This window comes from Tachypleus tridentatus, chromosome 5 (assembly GCF_004210375.1).
Source record: "Tachypleus tridentatus isolate NWPU-2018 chromosome 5, ASM421037v1, whole genome shotgun sequence".
NCBI lineage: Eukaryota > Metazoa > Arthropoda > Merostomata > Xiphosura > Limulidae > Tachypleus > Tachypleus tridentatus.
In genome coordinates, this window is record NC_134829.1 from 8,272,028 (window position 1) to 8,295,504 (window position 23,477).

General features: G+C 34.2%; 1 protein-coding gene across 4 annotated transcripts in view; it reads right to left on the reverse strand.

Moving 5' to 3' along the window:
- Positions 1-2,097: 2,097 nt before the first annotated feature.
- The window catches only part of LOC143250453 (chromatin modification-related protein MEAF6-like), a 46,250-nt gene continuing 24,870 nt past the window's right edge, over positions 2,098-23,477 (reverse strand). For 2 of the 4 annotated variants that reach the window (XM_076501008.1, XM_076501006.1), the window contains exons 4-6: positions 17,972-18,059; positions 16,455-16,595; positions 15,313-15,448 (exon numbers count right to left, since the gene is read on the reverse strand). In XM_076501008.1, coding sequence (XP_076357123.1) covers positions 16,473-16,595; positions 17,972-18,059 — 211 coding nt within the window. In that variant the 3' untranslated portion in view covers positions 15,313-15,448; positions 16,455-16,472. Of the gene's footprint in view, positions 2,229-14,283; positions 15,449-16,454; positions 16,596-17,971; positions 18,060-23,477 lie in introns of those variants that run through there. The other 2 variants (XR_013028198.1, XM_076501007.1) reach the window with 2 other exon arrangements.

The window sequence follows — 23,477 nt, forward strand, 5'->3', positions numbered from 1 at the left end:
ACATGGAGGTAGAAAGACTAAATAAATATTTGAAATTTGAACTTTTGGGTGACAAGTTGCATTATATAGGAAAAGTAGAATTCTCCGACTTTCTTGTTCCATTCTTTTGTTTAATTTGTTCAAAAGATTCTCGAATATGGCATTTGTCATTCACGCTTTATTATTCACTTTCCATTCCACAGGAAGTTGATTCTTCATTAACTTTTTTAAACAGCACGGATTTTTACTTTTACCTCTTACCCATCGTTTTTCTAGTTTTCCCATCAGAAAATGCGACCAAAAGAGAAGTAAATTCAATCGTTCTTTCGAATAACGACCTCCGGAATAATGACGGTAGAAATAAAAACAGAATATATTTAATCAATACTTACTGTAACAAAATGTTCGCGAATTTATTAATATTTAAACAAATCATTAATTAAACAAGAATTTATTAATTAAATAATAAATTAATATTTAATCAAAACATTTTTTTTCCGCCTTACTCAAGTTCTAATCCTACTTGTTGATAGTTGATAGATGAGGGAGGTATGGCCTGGCATGGCCTAGCGCGTTAAGGCGTGCGCTTCGTAATCTGAGGGTCGCGGGTTCGCGCCAAACATGCTCGCTCTCCCAGCCGTGGGGGCGTTATAATGTGACGGTCAATCCCACTTTTCGTTGGTCAAAGAGTAGCCCAAGAGTTGGCGGTGGGTGGTGATGACTAGCTGCCTTCCCTCTAGTCTTACACTGCTAAATTAGGGACGGCTAGCACAGATAGCCCTCGAGTAGCTTTGTGCAAAATTCCAAAACAAACAAACAAACAGATCAGGGAGGTGAAAGACAGTTTTTCTTCCGTGTTACGCGGGTTCCGCCGTATAGAAGGCGTTTTATAAGAGAAATATTAAGATAATGCTGCAAAATTTTAATATTCCGACTTATACAGGTTTTACTGAATAAAATACCTTTTAATAATGAACAATAAAAATACTCTTGAGGCAATGCATAAGTTCAAATTTAACAAATTTCCGTGATATAGTGCTAAATAAAGAATTTTTTGCACTGGTGACATGTTCATATATTCATTAATATATACTTATTTTTGCTCTATAAAATCGTTTACCATTATATGTATGAAAATTAAGGGTAACACTGCGTTAGCTCCACGAAGTACAGCTGTGTTGGTTAAATCCCTACATAAATGTGTTTCTTCTTCCTCGCTATAGTGCGAGTTTCTTTATTACTATTGTCTCTTCTATGAAAAACTATCTGTAGAATGTCTCAAAGCCAGAACTGAAATATTCTGTCATCATAAATGAAAGTAGTACACGATAGTAAAATTATATATTTAAAAACGGCTGGTATGAGTAGAGAAAGCACTAGAGGAGCGAACAACGTTTCGACCTTCTTTGATTATCGTCAGGTTCACAAAGAAAGAGTTGCTGACCGGTAGCCGGCCACAAGTTTGAAGGCGGTTGTGTAATTGAGTGTAGGAATGTAGAGGGCAAGCTTAGATGTTGGATATATTTATTAATATAGGTATAAAGGTGTTCCTTTGTATTGGTTTATTTTGGATTTGAGTTGTTGTATAAGTAAGGCTTCTTTAAGTTTGCGTTTGTTTCTTTATTTAGTATTTGGGTGTTTTCTATAGTTATGTTGTATTTATTTGATTTACATTGTTCGAAAACGTGCGAAGGTGACTTTTTGTGTTTTTTTAATCTGGTTTCCATTTTTCTACTTGTTTCTCCAATGTAGGAGCCATGGCAGTTATCACATTGTATTTTATAAATAATGTTGGTGTGGTGTTTGCCAGTGTAGTTTTTACATAGTATAGACCTAGTTTTGTGCGTGGTTTTTTTTAATAAATACGGTATTAACTGGAATGTCATATTGTGTTGCTAGTTTTTACCAAATGTTGGTTATTTTTCTGCTGATGTCGGGAATATATGGTATGCAGCAGTATATGATTTCGGGATTTTTTAAATCGTGGGGCATATTTACTTTTTTAGGTGATTTTGCTTTTTGTCTAGTTGTGTGCATATAATGTTTTCAACAGTTCATGGAGGAAACTTGTTGAAATTGATGAAGTAAGTAGAAAGGAACAACTAACCTTTAAAGTTTGTAAAGGTAAAACTGTCAAAAAATTTTAATCAATGCACAAACATTATACAAAATTTGCAGAGAAACTACTTGTCCTCTCTCATATCTGGACAGCAAATCTTGTAAACATACAGACTTTGGAATCTCCTTTTCTAAAAAAAACAAACCAGAAGGAACAATCAATCACAAAAATAACCTCACATAAGTTCATTGTTTATATTTATTGAATAAACAGTACTTGTTACTTTGTTTATGTCCAGTGTCTTTCTCCAAATTCAAATTTAGAAATTGGGAATTGTTTCATGACACATTTTCTGTTGATTTCTCTCCTACTCTTGGTTGTTATTCTTACATGGGATTGGTGTAGCTGAGAAAACCACAAGTATAATAATGTTTGACAGTAAACCTAAGCAAGATATCAGGAGAAATATGAACCCTAATTGATTGATAAAAAACATGCATGTATTCAACAGAGTGAAAACTGTTGGAGTCTCGTTACTACTTGCTATTTAATTAAGCTGTAATTAATATTTATTTTTAAGATATAAAATGTCTTAAAAACTTTGAACTCAATAATAGAAAACATATTAAATATGCCAGCATTATTTCTGATGAGATTAAATTAGCCACGGAGAGCACAAATATTTAAATAATTAATTTTTATTTATAATTAATTGGCAACTCTGAGACCACAGGATGGGGATTTCTACAGAAGTCTCAAGCCAAGTCACATTTTTCGTCAAAATCACTTGATAGCAGCCAAGAAGGTCTAAACATGCTGTTGGTGGATGATCTCCACCAGTCAAACTGTTTCTCTGGTAGGTGAAACATTGGGCAATCCCAGATAGAGCAACTCATCACTCTTTAGTCTTGAGATAAGGATTAACTATGCATCTTAGTGTTGGAATTCCTGAATACATGTACTTTCTCACACTTATGTCATTGGTAGCATCTCAACTAAACATCAGCAAAGAAGAGAGGTTTGACAAACACCAGAAGTCATTGTAAGTGAAGGGAGGTAGCTTATCCACCAAATGTTCAAAGAAAAACATTTGAAATATTTCATACAAGTAATTGATGAATACAACTCAGTGTCAAGTTAACCTGATGATGACCTTGGAAGGTCGAAATGTTGTTTTCTGCTTATTAATAAAAGTGTTAGTACCCATACCAGCCCTTCTGAGATACAATAATAGATTATATTTCATATTTTTTAGTATATTAAGCAGCTTATCCAGTGAATAATTTAAAATAGTAAATTAATTGCATCAGTGCTAGGTATTATTAAAATCTCATATAAACTTTGGTTCAGGAGTAAGTGATAAACAAATCAAAGCATCATATTATTGTAAGCTGTATTTTCCACACTTTAATTTAGTTCTTGGCTAGTAGCAATGATGACGATATTAAATTAAAAAACAATATATAAACGTAGTCTTAGAATGTTTGTGAATGTTAAAGAGTGAGACTTGTTTCAGGAAATATTATTAGTGAAACATTGAGCTTAGGTGCACGCACCATTAACATGCACATTTCTGTTTAATGTGAAAGGGAACTATAGTCTACAACTGTATACAGGCCCAGCATGGTCTAGTAGTTAAGGCTCTCGACTCGCAATCTGTGGATTCAAATCCCTGTCCTTCCAAACACGTCTGCCCTATCAGCAGTGGGGTCAATATAATGTGATGATCAATCCAACAATTAGTTTGTAAAGGTGTAGCCAAGAATTAGTGGTGAGTGGTGGTGACTAGTTGCCTTCCCTTGAGTCTTTCACTACTAAATTAGGGGCAGCTATCACAGATAACCATTTAGCTTATCGTGAAATTCATAAGAAAGAAGCAAACTGTGTACAAGTGATATTAACCTGTAACAAATGTTACAGGTTGAAATAAACTAATTTGATACCGTTAATTAGATTGGAGCTGGCCTTATTCTCACAAAATAGTTCAAAAGAAGCTGCTAATGAAACAATACCTTGCAATAACAAATATAAGAAATTTATGTTCTTTTATCAGCATAAATGTTGCTGTTTGGAAAAACTATATATAGTTCTGTTTTGCTAGTTATAGAAGATTCACAAGTCTATTACGTGAAGGCCTAAAATCTTCCCTGCCTATGCCATTTATTAAATCATTTGATGAATCAGAATAAAAGATTTAGAAGACAAATCACTGATAAACAAAAAATACCTATTAGAATTGCTAAGGCACTTGACTCATAATCTTAGGAGTCTGGGTTTGAATCCCCGTCACACCAAACATATTCGCCCTTTCAGCCATGGGGGGCATTATAATGTTATGGTCAATCCAACTATTCATTGGTAAAAGAGTAGCCCAAGAGTTTGCGGTGGGTGGTGATGACTAGCTGCCTTCCCTCTAGTTTTACACTGCTAAATTAGGGACAGCTAGCGTAGATAGCCCTCATGTAGCTTTGCATAAAATTCAAAACAAATTAAAATTGTTAGCCATTGTGTAATAAGCTGAAATACATCCTTATATATACATATATATTCTGAATAATTTCCAAGATTAACTCATTACGTGAGAAATAGTTGACTTGTAAAACACTGTGATTCATAACATGTCTGTTGTCATAAGCTATATTTTTAAGGCCATAATTTGTTTGTTTGATAGAAAGAGCTGCGAGTATCAATGAAGACTGTAAGATCAAAAAGTAAGCCTGAAAAGTAAAAAAAAATTACATCCAATTTTTGGGTAAATTCAAGGGCAGGTAACAAATACAAAGGTCAGTGAAACATCACAAAGGCAGTAGAGTTGCTTTTAAACAGCAAATTGAGTCAGTCAGAGCGTTTTTGTTTTTAGTGATTTTACTGAATCTGTATTTGATATTGTGCATATTGAGTTACTTTAAACAAGTAATTATACATTTTTACTTTAGTGTAGTGCAATTAATATCATTAGTAAACGTGACATATAGTGTTTAAACTTGTAAACGATCAGAAATAAACTAATGTAATTGATACTTGAAACCGTTTATACTTGCTGAAACTCCATAATTACACAATTGAAGAAAAACAAGATAATTATGCATGTGACAGATACATCATTTATTACAACTATGGTTTCGCCAATATCTGATGATGCCTTCACTGGTGAAACCATGATTGTAATGAATCTTACATCATCGGTAATATGGATAGACATTGAATTATTTCATCAAGTAAATTGAAATAACCCACCAGTAAAAGAATAATTTTCAAACACTGGTGTTGGAAGTGGGTATATTCTGACTAGAATATAAAATATTCAAAACTTCATTTCTTTTTTCAAATTGATAACAAAGTGAGACAAAACATTTATTAAACAGATAAAACAATGGAAATAAGGGCATACAGAAAGAGACAGATCATTAGAATAAGGCCAATAAAATTATAGTATATTAAAATAAAACCAGGAAGTACATAACAGAAGATTAAAGGAAGAATGGGTCAAATAATTAGGAGAAGGTGACAGAAATTTAAGGGATAACTTAAAAAGGAAAAATACCTAATATTTAAAAATAATTAAAATAAAAAGTAAATCTGACTGAAGACAAGCTCAAGGAAACTACTAAGATGTAAGAAGTAAATACAAATGAGGAAAGTGAAGAAATATTCAGCTTAATGATTAGATTAACAAGGATGATATCAATAATGTAGAACAAAAACATCTGGAAAATAATTATTAAATGCAAATATTAAGTCAACCACAACTAGTTTTGTATCAACTTAAGAGATCCAACTAAATTATTTACCATCAAACAGGGAGTAAAATAACTTATTTGATTTACATGTACTACCACCATCTGTGTCAGCTTTTAAAGAATTATCTTTCTGGAGTACGTTAGTCACAATATTACCAAGTAGAGTTCCAGAATTTAACTGGTCACTTGAAATTTGGCCAACACAGAAATCAGTGTGGAGGTACTATGAGAGTCATACTAGATTTAGTTTGCAATTTTCAGAATATGAGCAAGACATCTATCTTCTAATTTAAAAGAAACAGTTTCAGCAACATTAAAAAGAGGAGGTGTAACAACTATCAAGCATTAATGGCCACCTTGTTAAACAGGTTTAGAGTGACACACTAAAAGGAAATATCCAAACTTCTGGAACAGAGTACAGACGAAAGAGAAGACTTTACCAAACTTGAAGATTTGGAAATATCTGCGTAATTACCTCATCCAGATCCTCCTCATAAAGATAGATTCATTCACATGTGATCAGTTTATAAATGCCATAACCAATAAAGGTATTTGAATCATAGTGAAGAAAAGTAGGTGTACATGTTTAAAAGTAGCTCTGCAGTTGAAAGAACTAGAATTCATTGAGGCTACAGATAAACCACTAAAAGATACTATTATGAAATTATGGAAATACCAACTTTCTTGCACAATAGTCTAAAAGAGTTATAAGAATTAATCAGAAAGCTAGTTGCACAGAATAAATAACTAAGAAATCAACAGGTGTTTCAAGTAATACCTGAAAGGGCATGTTATGAAGTACTGTAAATTAAAGCCTACACTTTCAGAGAACTGTTATAATTATGGAAAGTATGACCATTATAGTTAAGAATGTAAAAAACTAGCAACAGTTATTATACAAAGTATAATATTGTATATATAAAGTATATTGAGGTGATGCAACTCAAAACCCAATCAGATCAAAGCACAATGAGGAGCTAATCTGGCATCAAAAAGGCAGGGGCAAAGTTCAGCTGGAATATACTTCACCTATGACAAAGAAGTTCATTGCTTGAGAAAAACTGTCTGTAAATTTATTGATGGAAAACCTTGCAGTAGACTGATTGACAATCATTCCAAAACCACAAATATTTTGCTATTGAAAAGTAAAAAACTGCCCACATAGATGAAGGAATAAGAGGGATTGATGCAAACAGCAGGTTGTCATAAAGTTCCAGCAAAATGAAAATTGTAAGTTAGCTTTACTGAAGAAGTTACTTTATACCTGTGGGTAATCAAGAATTAATTCATATCGAGAACTGACTTAAGTTTCAATTATGATCTACACGGAATGTGTATTAGTTCTAGTGACACTGATTTTTATTAATTTGTCCAGTGTGAAAGAGAAATCAAAGCATTAAACTTGGATGGTCATTTGAAGGAGTTATGTTCCTATTTCTGAGGTGTTATCTAACAGAAATAAAAAATTCAAAGAACATCACATTTTTGATTGCCAAATTCACATATGAGGATATTTCATGAATTATGTGCTACATTTTAATGACCTAATAGACACATGTAGTAAACAACTAGAATAAAATAAATCATAGAATAAAGATCCAAACTTAGCAACCAAATGTTTGCAAAGTTCAAGCCTAACTTCTTTACAGTGGGAAGCATTTCTTTTATGGTTCTGTAAAGCATACCAAGAAAAATAAATTGCAAAAGGATAAAAACAAATGTTATCTATCAAAGGTATATGTAAAGCACATTAATACTACAGTATTCACAAAACAGTACAAAAAAACAAGTTGTAAGTATAACTGAAATGAGAGCTGTGGAATTTGTATAATGCCAGAGAACATTAACTTTTGCCATGTAGTAACTGCAAAGTGAGAATAGATGATAAATTATTTTTCCAGGATTTACTAGAAAGCATGTTCTTAAATATATGCAAAGGACTTATAGTGAAAGAGTGGATGATGATGTCATCAAAGCAACCTCCTTCTACAAATTAGTCAATGACATAAAAGCTGTCACATCTGTCAATTATATTACTACAATATTGGGGAATCACAAGTAACCACACTTGTGGATTATGCTACTAGGTTATTAGTGAACCAACATGAGCTACCTCTGTATGCTATACCACTGGATTATTAGTGAACTGAGAGCTGCCACATCTGTGGATTATATTACTACAATATTGGGGAATCACAAGTAACCACATTTGTGGATTATGCTACTAGGTTACTACTGAACCAAAAGGTAGCTAGATCTGTATTTTATGCCAGTAGGATATTAGTGAACCAACACAAGCTACTTCTGTACACTATACAACTGGGTTATTAGTGAACTGAGAGCTGCCACATTTGTGGATTATGCTACTAGGTTACCACTGAACCAAAAGGTAGCTACATCTGTATTTTATGCCAGTAGGATATTAGTGAACCAACACAAGCTACTTCTGTACACTATACAACTGGGTTATTAGCGAACTGAGAGCTGCCACATTTGTGGATTATGCTACTAGGTTACCACTGAACCAAAAGGTAGCTACATCTGTATTTTATGCCAGTAGGATATTAGTGAACCAACACAAGCTACTTCTGTACACTATACAACTGGGTTATTAGTGAACTGAGAGCTGCCACATTTGTGGATTATGCTACTAGGTTACCACTGAACCAAAAGGTAGCTAGATCTGTATTTTATGCCAGTAGGATATTAGTGAACCAACACAAGCTACTTCTGTACACTATACAACTGGGTTATTAGTGAACTGAGAGCTGCCACATTTGTGGATTATGCTACTAGGTTACCACTGAACCAAAAGGTAGCTAGATCTGTATTTTATGCCAGTAGGATATTAGTGAACCAACACAAGCTACTTCTGTACACTATACAACTGGGTTATTAGCGAACTGAGAGCTGCCACATTTGTGGATTATGCTACTAGGTTACCACTGAACCAAAAGGTAGCTACATCTGTATTTTATGCCAGTAGGATATTAGTGAACCAACACAAGCTACTTCTGTACACTATACAACTGGGTTATTAGTGAACTGAGAGCTGCCACATTTGTGGATTATGCTACTAGGTTACCACTGAACCAAAAGGTAGCTACATCTGTATTTTATGCCAGTAGGATATTAGTGAACCAACACAAGCTACTTCTGTACACTATACAACTGGGTTATTAGTGAACTGAGAGCTGCCACATTTGTGGATTATGCTACTAGGTTACCACTGAACCAAAAGGTAGCTACATCTGTATTTTATGCCAGTAGGATATTAGAGAACCAACACAAGCTACTTCTGTACGCTATACAACTGGGTTATTATTGACATAGATCTTCATACTCATATCCTCAAATTGAAAAAAAAAAGTGTTTCTAAAAGAAATGTATGATAAGCACAAATATACACAGTCATATGCTACACTATGTAACACAAATATACACAGTCATATACTATCCAATGTGCTGAATACAGCTTCTGGCATATGATGTTTCATATTTTGGATGGAGCATGATATGTTTATGAAGAATGACAGTTGTTTTTTTATTTTTTATATTATAAAAAACAAAAAGTAAAATCAAAAATGTTATGACATCAACAAACACTCATGTTATACATGTGATGCACAATACATGCATTAATTATCAGGTTGCAACTACATGGAACTTTAACAGCATAGTAAAAAATGAAAGGACTGGAACAAAAAAAAGAGACATATGGTTGTAGATTACAAAATGAAGTGCAGTGCCAATTACTCGTTCAAAAAAATATTGAGCATTTTTACAAGAAAGTGATGAGTTGGCATGATGTACATACACATTGCTAGAACATGTTATTAAAGATAAATAACTGCAAAACTTCCTATATCTAGACTTGCCATATCTCATCAGGCACCACCAATTAGTAGTGGTAGCTGTTTTCACCAGTACAGAAAAGATTTGTTTGCACCTTGAACAAAACTTTAAACACAACAAGTGGCTCTCAAGAATGACATTTTCCAATATTATCAAATTTGATTACCTGATTATATACATCAATTAGATCAAGATTAAGTTATATTTGGTGAAATGCAGGATTGGAATGCATTTCATGTTTGTGATACCTTATGTATCTGCTACCTTTATAAGGGTAACAATGTTACATCACCCATGCAGCTGGTAATCATGCTTCAGTCACACAGCTTTTGGCTACCATTGTGAAATGTTTCAACTTGGTGGAAAAAAGGAATCCAAATTTCAAGTGGCCCACATGTAAGAATTTAATCTACAAAAAGATTATAACAAGTTTAGTTTGAACATGATTCAAGTAAAAAGTATGTGATTATATGAAGGCTGGTTTCAACATGTTTCAAACAAAAGTAGGTGACTATAACAAGGCTGGTTTCAACATGTGTCAAGCAAAAGTAGGTGACTATAACAAGGCTGGTTTCACATGATTCAAGTAAAAGTAGGTGACTATAACAAGGCTGGTTTCAACATGTTTCAAGCAAAAGTAGGTGACTATAACAAGGCTGGTTTCAACATGTTTCAAGCAAACGTAGGTGACTATAACAAGGCTGGTTTCAACATGTGTCAAGCAAAAGTAGGTGACTATAACAAGGCTGGTTTCACATGATTCAAGTAAAAGTAGGTGATTATAATAAGGTTAGTTTCAAGATGTTTCATGTAAAAGTAGGTGATTATAACAAGGCTGGTTTCAACATGATTCAAGCAAAATATTCAGTGTCTGAGAAGAATGAACATGTCGTGAAATGGGTGGAAAGAGGTTCATCCAAGAATCACATGGAAGAACCAGTAGTGTAGAGTGGCTATGGCACATCACATCACAACTGGTAAGTCACCTCTTGGTTAAAACCAGTGGCATTAGGACTAGAACATCTGGGCCATGGTAGAACAAAGGTTCCTAACAACTTCATCTCAGGACCAGGAACCGAAGCTGTAAAAGTATGTTTTGAAAACACACTTGATGAGATCTGTTCAGATATTAAATTTTAACACTGGTTTTTGTAAATATCTGAAATTTACATGATTCAGTTACATAAAAAGTGTTATGTACCTGGTGTATCTTCTTATTCATCTACAAGATGATTAAACAAGTTTCTTTGCAATAATCAAATATAAAAATGAAACTCAAAATAACACATACAAGTTTCAGAAGTTAACACTTAGTTGACAATCCTTTGAATTTCAGTAATGCTTCACACTGATGTGGGATGCTTTTGATGAGTTTGTGCAGATATTCCTGAGTTATCGACTACCATGTTTCTTTGAGTACTTGAAAAAGTTCATCTTCTGTGTTATAATCTTTCATTAATCTGTTTAACTCAGCCCATATATTTTCAATTTGATTGATTCAGGTGATTTTAAATTATTTTAATTGATTCAGGTGTTTTTCAAATATTTTAATATATTTTTTCTAAGTTGAAATACAAGTTCCAAGCAATCTGATATGTCAGTATATATTTTTTTATGCTTCTAAAAAGAGAAAATCAAAATCAGAGTATTTGAAATTGAGGAAAATTGAGATACTGAATATTCAGATTATGAACCTTCTAGTAATTAAACTTGCAACTCAGAAGATGAAGAAGCCCTCACATCTGAAAATACAGAGTCTGAAACTGGAGTTAATGGTAATGCCCAGCAGCACACTCTATCTTATTACTGGCACCCAGTGAACAGTTCCATCCAAAAAAACATTTTCATTTATTGCTTCAAGTTCTAGATCATCTACAAACACTACAGTAATGCCTTTCGACATGTCTGACCTTATGGTTAATGATCATATTTATGATCTCGTAGTTCAACAAATAAACCTCAATAACTACCAAACTAAGGCAGCTGGTAACAATAAGGTAAGCATGAGAAGGGATACTAGCTGTGATGAAATGAGGAAGTTTTTTGGAATTATTATGTATATGGGAGTTGTGAGATACCCAAAGACCATCTACTGCTGTCAGAAAGATCTCTTCTGAAGGAATTCTTACATACCACAAATAATGTTAAGAAATAGGTTTCAAGCACTCCTATGATTTGTTCATTTTGCAGATAATCAAACAATTGGGAGAGATCATTTAGGAAAAAATTAGAAGGTTACTTCAGGATATTGAAAATTTTTTGACAAGAGCTTATATTCCTGGTGAATGCATCGCAATAAATGAAATAATTGTTGCCTAGTGTTTCATCAATATAATTTTTGGAAGATACATAAATATGATTTAAAAGCGTATAAACTAGGTGATCCCCAAGGTTACACCTATACCAGCTGGAAAAAATGATATACAGCAACAACAATGGCATCCCTTAAATGGGTTCACCCATGCAACTCAAACTGTCCTTGATCTTGTTAAAGACTATTTAGATGCTGGGAGAACATTCACTACAGATAATTTCTATATATCAATTGATTTATCAAAGTAGTTGCTGAAGCATCAAACTCACCTTATGAGTGAACAGAAAGGGTAACTAACTCCAAGGAAATTACAAGTACAAAACAAAGGAAGGAAGAAATTGTAGGCTGTCAACAAGATGATAGAATTGTGATTGCAAAATGGAACAATAAACATGATGTTCTTATGTTGTCAATGAAGCATGATCTGAACTCCAAGGAAACTGGACAGAGAATCAATGATGTGGATGTCAAAAAACCAGAAATGGTTCTCAATTACAATATTATAAAACAAGGAAAAGACATATTCAATCAAATGTCCAGTTATTTTTCACCATTTAGGAAGAGTATTAGATGGTATCATATGATTGCCTTTGAGTTTTCACTAAACACAGCAGTGGTATATGTTTAGGTATTATTTAATAAAGCACAACAAATAAAACTACAAATGCATGAGTTTTGAAAATCAATCATTGATAACTGTGTCAAGGAAATGCTCAAGCACCAGTAACACCAAGGACAACAGCAGGAAGAGCCAACACACAACACATTATGACGACTTACACTGAAATAGAGAAGCCTAAAAGAATAATTTGTAAAAGATGCATTGGCTACTGCAGTGAAATAAGAAAGACAATGATTGCAGAAGAAGCAGTCAGAAAGATAAAAAAAAGTTCATATATACAGTGATGAATGTGAAGATAGCCCTGCTATACATATTAGATCGTACATATTGTGATGAATGTGAAGGTAGCCCTGCTCTATACATTAGATTGTATACATTATATACATTAGATTGATGAATGTGAAGATGCTCTAGGTATTAGATCATACATACTGTGTTGAATGTGAAAGTAGTCTTGCTGTAGATATTAGATCTTACATACTGTGTTAAATGTGAAGTTAGCCCTCCTCCGTGTATTAGATCATACATACTGTGATGAATGTGAAGGTAGCCATGCTCTAGGTATTAGATCATACATACTGTGTTGAATGTGAAAGTAGTCTTGCTGTAGATATTAGATTGTACATACTGTGTTAAATGTGAAGTTAGCCCTCCTCCGTGTATTAGATCATATATACTGTGATGAATGTGAAGGTAGCCATACTCTAGGTATTAGATCGTACATAGTGTGTTGAATGTGAAGGTAGCCCTGCTCTATGTATTACTTGTTTCAATAAAACACATTAGATCATACAACTTCAAATTATACCTATAATAACAACTGCCACTTTTTCATTAGTTTTATTTTCTTGGTGAACTGATTTACTTGTTCTCTAATCTTAACATTTCACTTAAAAATTACTTTTATGCTTTTCCTCACGTTCACTATGTCATAATGACAACTTTGTTACATAATTCTTTTTTGTTGTTGCATCCATTTATGTCTAAATAACTTTATTTGCTTAGTCTAGTTTATACACTATATACAACTATCAGATAATGAAAACATAAAAACAACTTACGAAAAAATAGGTGGACTTAGAAAAGAAATGTCCCGATTTCCCATTCTCATCTGTATATGTGGTCATTGTGTTGCAGCCAATAAGTGGCCCTTTATAAAGAAAATAGAGCATGACTCACCTATTGGTTCTGTGGATCTTACTGGTGAGAGCCAAGATATTATTGAGTAAAAACCCTATAACCTGAGTGTTTTTCAAAAGTGGATTTTTCTTGTTCAGGGCAGTTAGTTATTTTAAAAATACTTATAAAAAGGCTACAAAACAAAACATTTTTTATTCATGGAATGGTTGAACACGTATCTTTTATAGAATGCACTGTTTAATCACCTCAGTTAACAAATAATGATAGCCATATTTATAGCAAAGAAACAGTAAATGTTTGAAAAGGTTATTAAATGAAGAAATATCTGCCAATAACCAAAAACTTCAGACAGATTATACAGATATGATAATAAGAAGAAATTACAATAAATAGACAATGAAAATATCATGTCAGAAGTGTTTGTGATAAAAAATATCGAATGTTATCAGCTGTTAAGCAAAACATAAATTAAGACTGAGTCTGTAATCTCAAACCATCACCTACAGATGTCCTTTAGATATTTAAATATAACCATCTTTTGTGATTGGAAAACTGGGATAATATTGGTGCGTCTCATCTACTTAAGGCTAAGGTTATGCTGTAACACAAAACATAAATAAAGACTGAGTCTGTAATCTCAAAGCATCACCTACAGATGTCCTTTAGATATTTAAATATAACCAGCTTTTGTGATTGGAAAACTGGGATAATATTGGTACATCTCATCTACTTAAGGCTAAAGTTATGCTGTAACACAAAACCCAACAAAAGATTAAGAATTACACTTCATTTCTTAGCATGTGAATAAAAAACAAAGGATAAAAAGTTCTTAAACTGAAAATAAAACATTAAATGACACAACACAGAAATTTATAAAATAATCCATTGTGCAACTTATATTTCAAAATAAATAGAGAAAAACACATGCAACACAATATAAAATTAAAAACATTAAAACTGAAAATAAAACATTTAATACTCTAACACAAATATTAAAAACACGAACCACCATTTCTACTCCAAATGCATCAGAATAAAGAACGTAATTAATTTGTAAAAATGTTATTCTGATCAAGAGGACTATAGAAAAAAAACCAAAAAATAGAAAATAAACTCTCACCTCTACCCTTCCTTAGCTTCCTTTTGCAAACATTAAAAAAGAAAAAAACAAATCTGTTTCAAAATATATCTTAATTTAGTGCACTCTTAGAACTATGTTGTAGACTTTTCAATAATCAAATTGACAGGACAGGTATTATTTCATAAAAACAAAGTGGATACACTTTTTTTAGAAACTGGTATTACTATGAAATTACTTGCCAGAAAATATTGAAGTGATTTTAATGAATAATTAGTAACAAGAAAAGCCACTTTGATGACAAATTTGTACATTATATCATATTAGAAATACAAGAGTTATTTACTGTCTGTTATAAGATATGATTAGTTTGCATAAAAACAAAATTCTTGTGAAAAATGCTTCCCTTTTAAGTAACAGAAGTAAACTGTTTTTCCTTACTTCTGTTTTGCTTTCTTAGATGTCTTCTTCATTCTCCGAGCTGTGCTCGTTTTAAGACTTTTAGATGGAAGGTTTTCTGCTGGAGTTTGGCTTTCATTTATTTCAGAGGAACTAGAGCTGCTTGAAGTGTTTGCTTTGGAAGCAGAATTGGGTATATTCTGGGTCTTTTCAACATCATTTCCACTATTAGAATTATGTGATTCTGTCTCACTCTCATATTCTATAGAAATATGAACAGTTATACATTTAGGTAAAAACAGCTGACATCTGTTATTTCAATTGAATTTTAGAAGTAGAGTTTTGGCTTTAATAAACTGCTCCTGCCATTTCAAGAAGAGCAACTATCTGATTTATGTTCCAGATTCACAGTATCTAAACCACAATGATGTTATACTTTGGAATCACAGAGCAGTCTATCTAACCAACACTAAGGCAACAAATAGATTAAGCACAGGAAACCAAGCAACATAAACAAGTACATGAACGTGGGTTAACGATAACTTTTAATACATTTAATTAACTGATTCAGTGTTCGAAACCTCTCTTTAAAATATTATTTCCTTTCACCAAAAAGTATACTTTTTGTAGTATTGAACATTCTATATTACTGCAACACTGAGATATCTTCATTATTGTACTATTGACCTATCTATACTGAACTGTCTACACTACTGTACCACTGTACTACTAAACTGTCTACATTACTGTACTACTGAGCTGTCTACATTACTGTACTACTGAGCTGTCTACACTACTGTACTACTGAGCTGTCTACACTACTGTACTACTAAGCTGTCTACACTACTGTACTACTAAACTGTCTACACTACTGTACTACTAAACTGTCTACACTACTGTACTACTAAACTGTCTACACTACTGTACTACTAAACTGTCTACACTACTGTACTACTAAACTGTCTACACCACCATAGTGTTCTATTACTGCACTGTCTATGTCTAAATTACTGTACTAGTGAAGTGCCCACAGTACAGTAATACTGAGTGTGTATTCACCAGAATATTATATTTCAAACCCTGGATATTCTAATATCAAGCACAATATGTTAATCACAATGCTATGTCTGGCCCAAGTTAATTTAAGTTACAAAATAATTAATAACCATTTTACAGTGCATGAACAAGTTGTTTAAAAATCAACAATTACAAATGAAAAAATTATAAAACATAATTCTGTAATATGTCTCTACATCATTTTAACCTACATTTTGGATACTGTGAGCTCAGTGCAGAAGGAAAAGCAGATCTTTCTGAAGTGAGTGATATGTATTTGATATAAACATCACTCTGTATAACATCTGTATTTTTACACTATTCTCATCTTTTTCTATGATCCAACTCACTACCTGCAAAATAGAATAATTTTTCTAGCATACAAATCAGCAAACAGCTGTGTAGCTTTTCACTTTACCCTGTAAATACAAAATATAGCATATCATGTATACATTAATACAGTACAATGCATTTTGAGCATTAAACATAAGAATAGAAACATTAAATTACTAACAATTTGAATATTCCACTCATTTAAATGTAGGTTTAACAATATTGTAAACACAGTGTACTTTAGAACTTTTATAATAACCTTAAATATGGATCTTGGTAATTATACACAGCAACAGAGTGTTATCTTAATCTTAAATCAGAAAAGTTGGATAATTTCAACTTTCTAAGTTGTGCAAGTATTCTTATAAATTAAAAATACATCCATGCAGTCTAGAGATGAGAAACATGATGAACATTTTGGCAATTTTCTAATAACTATTTTTATATTGACTTGGTCATTTTGATCATCTACAATAACGTTTAATGTGATAAATGTATTTTCATGAAATTAGGCAAATCCTCAGTAAGCATTATAAGTCTTTTCTACACAGATAATTTCACAAAAGACTTGTCTGTGAATACACATAGTCAGATTGTAACTAGTTAAAAGGGAAAGATGATTTTCAACTTTTTGTGTAACCTCTAAAATCTCCGAAATAAATAAGAAGTTTTGTTGAGTAAAGCTTTATATTTATCTATTTTGTTTACTGCAAAGCTACACAATGGCTATCCATGGTAGCCATCCATAATATAGCAGTAAAAGACTAGAAGGAAGGCAGCGAGTTATCATCACCCACCACCAGCTCTTAGGCTATTGTTTTACCAACGAATAATGGGAGTGACTGTCACATAAAAATGCCCACATGGCTGAAAGTGCAAACATGTTTGGTGGGTGAAATATTCAAACTTGTGACCATCAGACTGCAAGAGAAGTGCATTCTATCTGTTATTTCTCCTATTCCAGCACTCACTGGATATTACCTTCTAAAAACCATAAAAATACTTTTTTAAAAAATGTTATGACCCACTAACTTTTAACTACCTTTACTGTGTGTTTGAGGGGGTTGATACCATAATTATAAATGTGAAAGAAAAATTTCAAAACACATTGTGCAAGTAGATTTTTAAAATTCAGTTTTGGCTTTAATGGATTGTTATTGTCTGTTACCAGGGTGGGAGAAAGATTTGACTTCTATACTGATGCCTTTTTCAACTTGAAGACAGGAGCAGTCCATTGAAGTCAAACAAAACTCTACTTGAATGAAATACTGTTGAAACAGATTTTTAAGTTCTTTTTTTTTTTATAGGGAAATTTCACACTTTGGATATCATAATAGGTATTTATAAATTACCTTTTACAAGATATTAGAATATAAAAACCACATAACTAACTTACTGCCATAGAGGTTATGGAAGACTTCGAAATTAACTGCCCAGCTTCTTTGAATTTTCTGTTTCTCTTATCAGCCTTACTGTTGGTGTTTCTAGAAATAAAAATATTTTAACTTTCTGTTTCTCTTATTTAACTCACTGTTAGTGTTTTAAAGTTATAATTCAGGATAAGTACTTTACTCCACTTATAAGATTAGCTTTTCTCATTTTATGTTGCCTTTTAAATGTGAACTTTTACAGAAATGCATGCCATAAACTTCCATGATACTTCTGTTAAAATCCAAAATTCTAACACATCTCTCATACAATGCATAATGCCTCCCCTCTCCATCAACTGGAGAATACTACTATTATAGGACTCTTGTGACTATCTATATATGCCACAACCAAACTATCACGTTGAAGATTAGCAGAACACATGAGCAATGAACGATTGGGGGGGGGGGGATGGGTAGGAATTGTGAGAAGAGGGAAGTAACTGTTGGAAATACATTTTCAATTAGGATAATTATTGATTCTAATAGTGTACAGTCCCCAGATTCAAATGATTAGTTTGAATTCCATACTAATGTGGAAGAGGGGCTGGTGCAAGGTCAGCACAGGCATATTATCTGGAAGCACCCAGAGGACACCTATCAATTGAGAGGAACAGATTAGAAGATCTGAGAAGTGGTAACACACCACAGGTATTTCTTCACTAAAAACATGAACATGATAAGGAGGACCAGAGATGATTAAATATGAAGTGAGTGTATAGTAGTGGGAGAGGACAGTTGAACAATGAGGTCTTAAACAGAAAGCAGAATCAATCAATCTCATGGGGGAAAGTGGGCAAGTGATGTACCCTATAGTACCGAGTGGCTAGTGCCTAATGGGGTGTACTTGGTATGTCAACTACATCCAAAACCTCACTCGGTGGGTACTGACATCCTCGTGTTTGACTCCAGAAACTAACAGGGTAGCCTACTGCCATGTATCTGCAAGTGTGTTATTGGAAATCTGAAAGAAGGCTATTTCATGTACTTAACCAATTGGACTCTAACACCAGCCCAAAATGACCTCAGGTCAGTAATGACCTCTTCACAAAATGAGGGAAACCCAAGACAGAAGCAACCCAAAACAAAGGAAATAAGTCAAGAGGGGAAGATGGACAACATCTCACTTGCTGGATACCAACATCCACAAGAAGGTAGGAGGAGGGAACCCAATCAGAGAGGTGAATTGCACTTTTGTGTTTGAACTTTAACAATTAGCTATTAATCTGGACGAATCTGTAACACCCTCTACTCTGGCAGAACACCACTGCACTACTATTAACTGAATGGTTACAGCCATGATTGTGGAACCCATCTAGCAGGTTGCATCCATGGTAAACCATCTCAACAGCTTGGAACTGATAAGTGGTAAGGATTTCTATATTCCACTAGAAAAAAGAGGGAAAAGTATGGTGGAAAATCTGGATGGACTGTCACACCTGAGTGATTATGAAACTACATTTTTAAAAGCAGAACACATTGATTTATTCAATCTAAGCTTGGCAGGGATGGGCAGCACTCCACTTCTGTTTTATCCATGCTGTCCATGAATGGTATGGTATAGGATAGACACCTTATGATGTAATTATTATGAGGAATTTACACTCTGGTGATCTTGTGTAACACCTCATCTCAGGGGTGGGCTAAGATGGCCATGGAAAATGTTTAAGAGTCACCATGGCTTGTAGTGGAGATTTGACAGCAAGACATGTGTGAATGATTACAGCCATCTAAAATGAACCCATCCCAGGTACAAACACACCACACACCACAGAGAAAAGAAGACATTAGTAAAGACCTACCTCATATTACAGCTACATTGAAGTCTGTAGAATAACCACAGGTGACATATGATACCCTGAGGAAGCAAAAACAGGGATGTGATGAGATAGTGGGAGGTGAACAAGTGTGAAGTCATCTACATGCCCAATATCCTAGAATGGCCAACAAATATGAGCAGCAAGGGAAAAGATAAGGTGATGGATTTAATGTCTGGAAATGTGCAAAAGTGCATGCTGGGAAGGAAACATGGAGGAATAGGACAGCTGGATCAAATGTCAAACTCAAATGGTCAATGTAACTGGTGAAAGATTGCATGAAGAGAAATGTTGTGAAGGGATGAAAAAAACAGGAATGAGGTCTCCTGAAGAAAGCAGTGCAATCAATATAACAACAGAGGGAATATACAGGCCAGAGGTGTCTGTTTATCTGTGCCAGGATGAGGGTAGAGATGAGAAAGAGAGGATAAGCAGATAGGGGGAGAGAAGGTTTGACATTTATGAGCTGCAGAGCCTTAGGAAGGGAAGCACAATTCAGATAAGGGATAATATAGGAGGAGTGGTACAAAGGTCTGGTAAAGTTCAGGGAAAAAATATCCAATCTACATCGTGCACCACCTGTGTTCAAACTATAAACAGAAAGTTAACTTCAGTCCAAAACTAGAGAATGGTTCGCCCAGCCCCAAGAAGGAGGAGACTGTTGATAATTAAAACCAGACACACCCATTGCATAAAATAGCTAAGGTATATTGGACCAATCATAATTGGGAGATCAACTCCATCCAAAACCAGCAAAACTAGAAAAGGATTATCTAGCTCATGGTAGAAAGGAAGTCTCTACCATTCCTCTTAGACTCAGGAACCAAAATGGAAGGAGCATATACATTTTGAGAACTCTCAAGTATGCATATACTCAAAATGAACAAAATCTGGAGGATGGTAGGAAAGTGAAAAGCAATGTGGAGATTTAACCTAATCCAAAATGTTTTGACATTAAAAATGCATTGTCCAGTCTGCAGTATGAAAAGGGTCCTAGCCAATGCTCCCTCTAATTTTTTCCAATCCATGTATGGAATGAATGATTTCCTGTGCATATCAAAGCAATTAAAGGATATTCACTACCACTGTTTGGGGACAAGGGTATTTTTAGATAATTTATACTATTGAATCATTAGGCCACTTTGTAATGCTATTAGTTGGTTATTTGGGCTTTGGTCCTATAAACTGCCAGGATCACTAAGGATATCAACATTTTAAGACTACTCACCATTACTGAGGAAGTATGTGGATGGAATAATTAAGTGTGTGGAATTTGATTGGTTGTCATGCAGTCATGCAACTTAGAGGAAATGGTTGTCCTAGCACACTCATATTTGAGGGATTTATGTTGACTGGTCCAACTCTAATCCAGTGCCATACTACTTAGGAACCAACATTCATATGGCAGTAGAAGGGGTCTCAATCAAAGGAGTAAACTGTATTTTGGTGGATCATCTTCAGTCCATGACTAGGCATTGCCAGTAATTCAACTTCTGGTTCATGTTAGGAAGAGGGTTCTACACCATTTACCACCAGTTCATGCTAGATCATGAGTGTACAGGAGGCAGACAAAACCTGGTTCAGAAGAAGATAGTGAAATGATGCAGACAATGTGAAATGAAAATGTGAAGAGCAGTTCACATGCTGATAAATGATCTCCTCCAATGGACAATGAAAACAAGCAGCCAGAGAAATGGTGAGATGGCAGATCAAGGTTGACAAAACCTGGAAAAAGCAATGATCATGTAAGGATAAGGAGTAGTAAGCAAAATTAATAAGTTGGTGAATCCAACCTGTACAGAAGTAAGTCATGCTTGCCAAATAGTGTTGTAAAGCCTGAACTGGACACAAGAGTTGTTCCAGACTGGAAAGGGATGACAAACTGAAATAGAAATGAATACAAAATTACCCTCATGAGCTTCCAAGGTCCTGGAAGGAAGGTCCTATCAGGAGAGATGATGACATAGGTGCTGTGGTAGAGGATGCATGACACATCAATGATGAACACATCCAACCAATGATGCCCAAAGGATGAATGAATGAAGAATTAAGTTTTTAGATAAAGGTGTTACAGGGAGTGTGGAAGGTCAGGTAAAACTATATTCTGATTCTAATCTGGTAGGGAAGGTTATGGAGAGCAGAGGATAAGAAAGGAATAAAGCAAAAGAGAGATGACAGGAGAAGATAAATATGTTGGAACGGAGACAAATGGGAGGTAGAGGACAAAGCCACCCTGTAGTCTGCAATGGTCGACACAGAAAAGTCTTGTTGATCAGTCACATGAATAACTTACAAAATGGAGAGACAGTGAAGTGAGAAGGAATGAGGCCATGAGAAAATCACCAATGGCAAAACCAAACCATTTGTGCTCGTACACAAATAATGAGGAAAGGCAGTCCTTCTTGCAAGAAACTGTATAAAAGCCATGCATGAAGCCAAAGTGTAAGAATGTATGGATGAAATAGGTATTCATGAGGTTTACAAAGAAGAGCTGAAGAGGAGTGAAAAAGTAATGGTAGTGACAAGTGAAGAAGATGAAGTAACGAGAACTATGTCTGACCCAGCCAGAATGTCACCAGTAGAAGGACTTGGCACAGAATCATTTGAATGACTGGAAAGCAGACAAATGGAAAAATAGACATAAATCACTAGAAGGTTCATGGAGTGCATCTGCACCCCATTTTTCATATTTATGTACCTTTACACCCTGAAGTGTGCCTCTTTTAACAATAAACAATTTCCATACAATATTTTATTTTCTGCCTTTCCTAACTATAGGCTAATAATTTACATTATATGTGGAATATGTCATCTGACTGCATGAATATAAATGACATATGGTGAACCTATATGGTCCTGTCAAGACTATCAGATCTCTGTATCCAAAATCATAAATCTGTTACCAACATAAATGCATTTTTTCCAATCTTGCTTAAAAGCATTTACTGCTAATATTGAAGGAGTGGAACAAGAGACTAAAAGAAAGGAAGTTTGGTGTACCAATGGGTGGAAAATGCATTCAGCTGGGGCATATTGAACTGAGAGCATAGCCACTGGAAGATCTGTGGATTGAAGGACTACTCAGTGGGAAGAATCCTGTCAGGATGATATAACCAATCCACAAAACTGAGAGCACCCAAAATATGTTAAGCCTACAGGTGAACATGCTAGCTGTTAACTATGAATAAAATATCCAACGTTTGGAAACAAAGTAACAGAGAATGGTTACCTCCTTACATGTAAGAGACTATAGTTAACTTGTTGGAATAGATGATTGATGACTGACTCTCCTTTCAGAAGGGAAAGAAAATGAACCAGAACTCAATGAACAGCCAAAAGTTCCAGAATATTAATGGAGAATTTGGATTTGGCTGGCAATCAATTACCTTAGATCTCTTAAGAATCCAAATACTCTCCCCAACTCAACATAGAGGTATCTGTAAAAACAAGGTGTAAATACAGTCTGGGAGAAAGATGAGGAATGCTAAGTGGGGTGTTGTCTCTACTTAGCCACCAGGCAAAGTCACTGAGAAGATTGATAGGGGGAATATAGGTGATCCCTGTTGAGATCTCATTGATTGTTTACTGTTAATAAAAGAACCCTCATGTAAGCCTGATCCAGAGAAATAATGGTTTCCAAGGATGCTGAAGTCTCCAA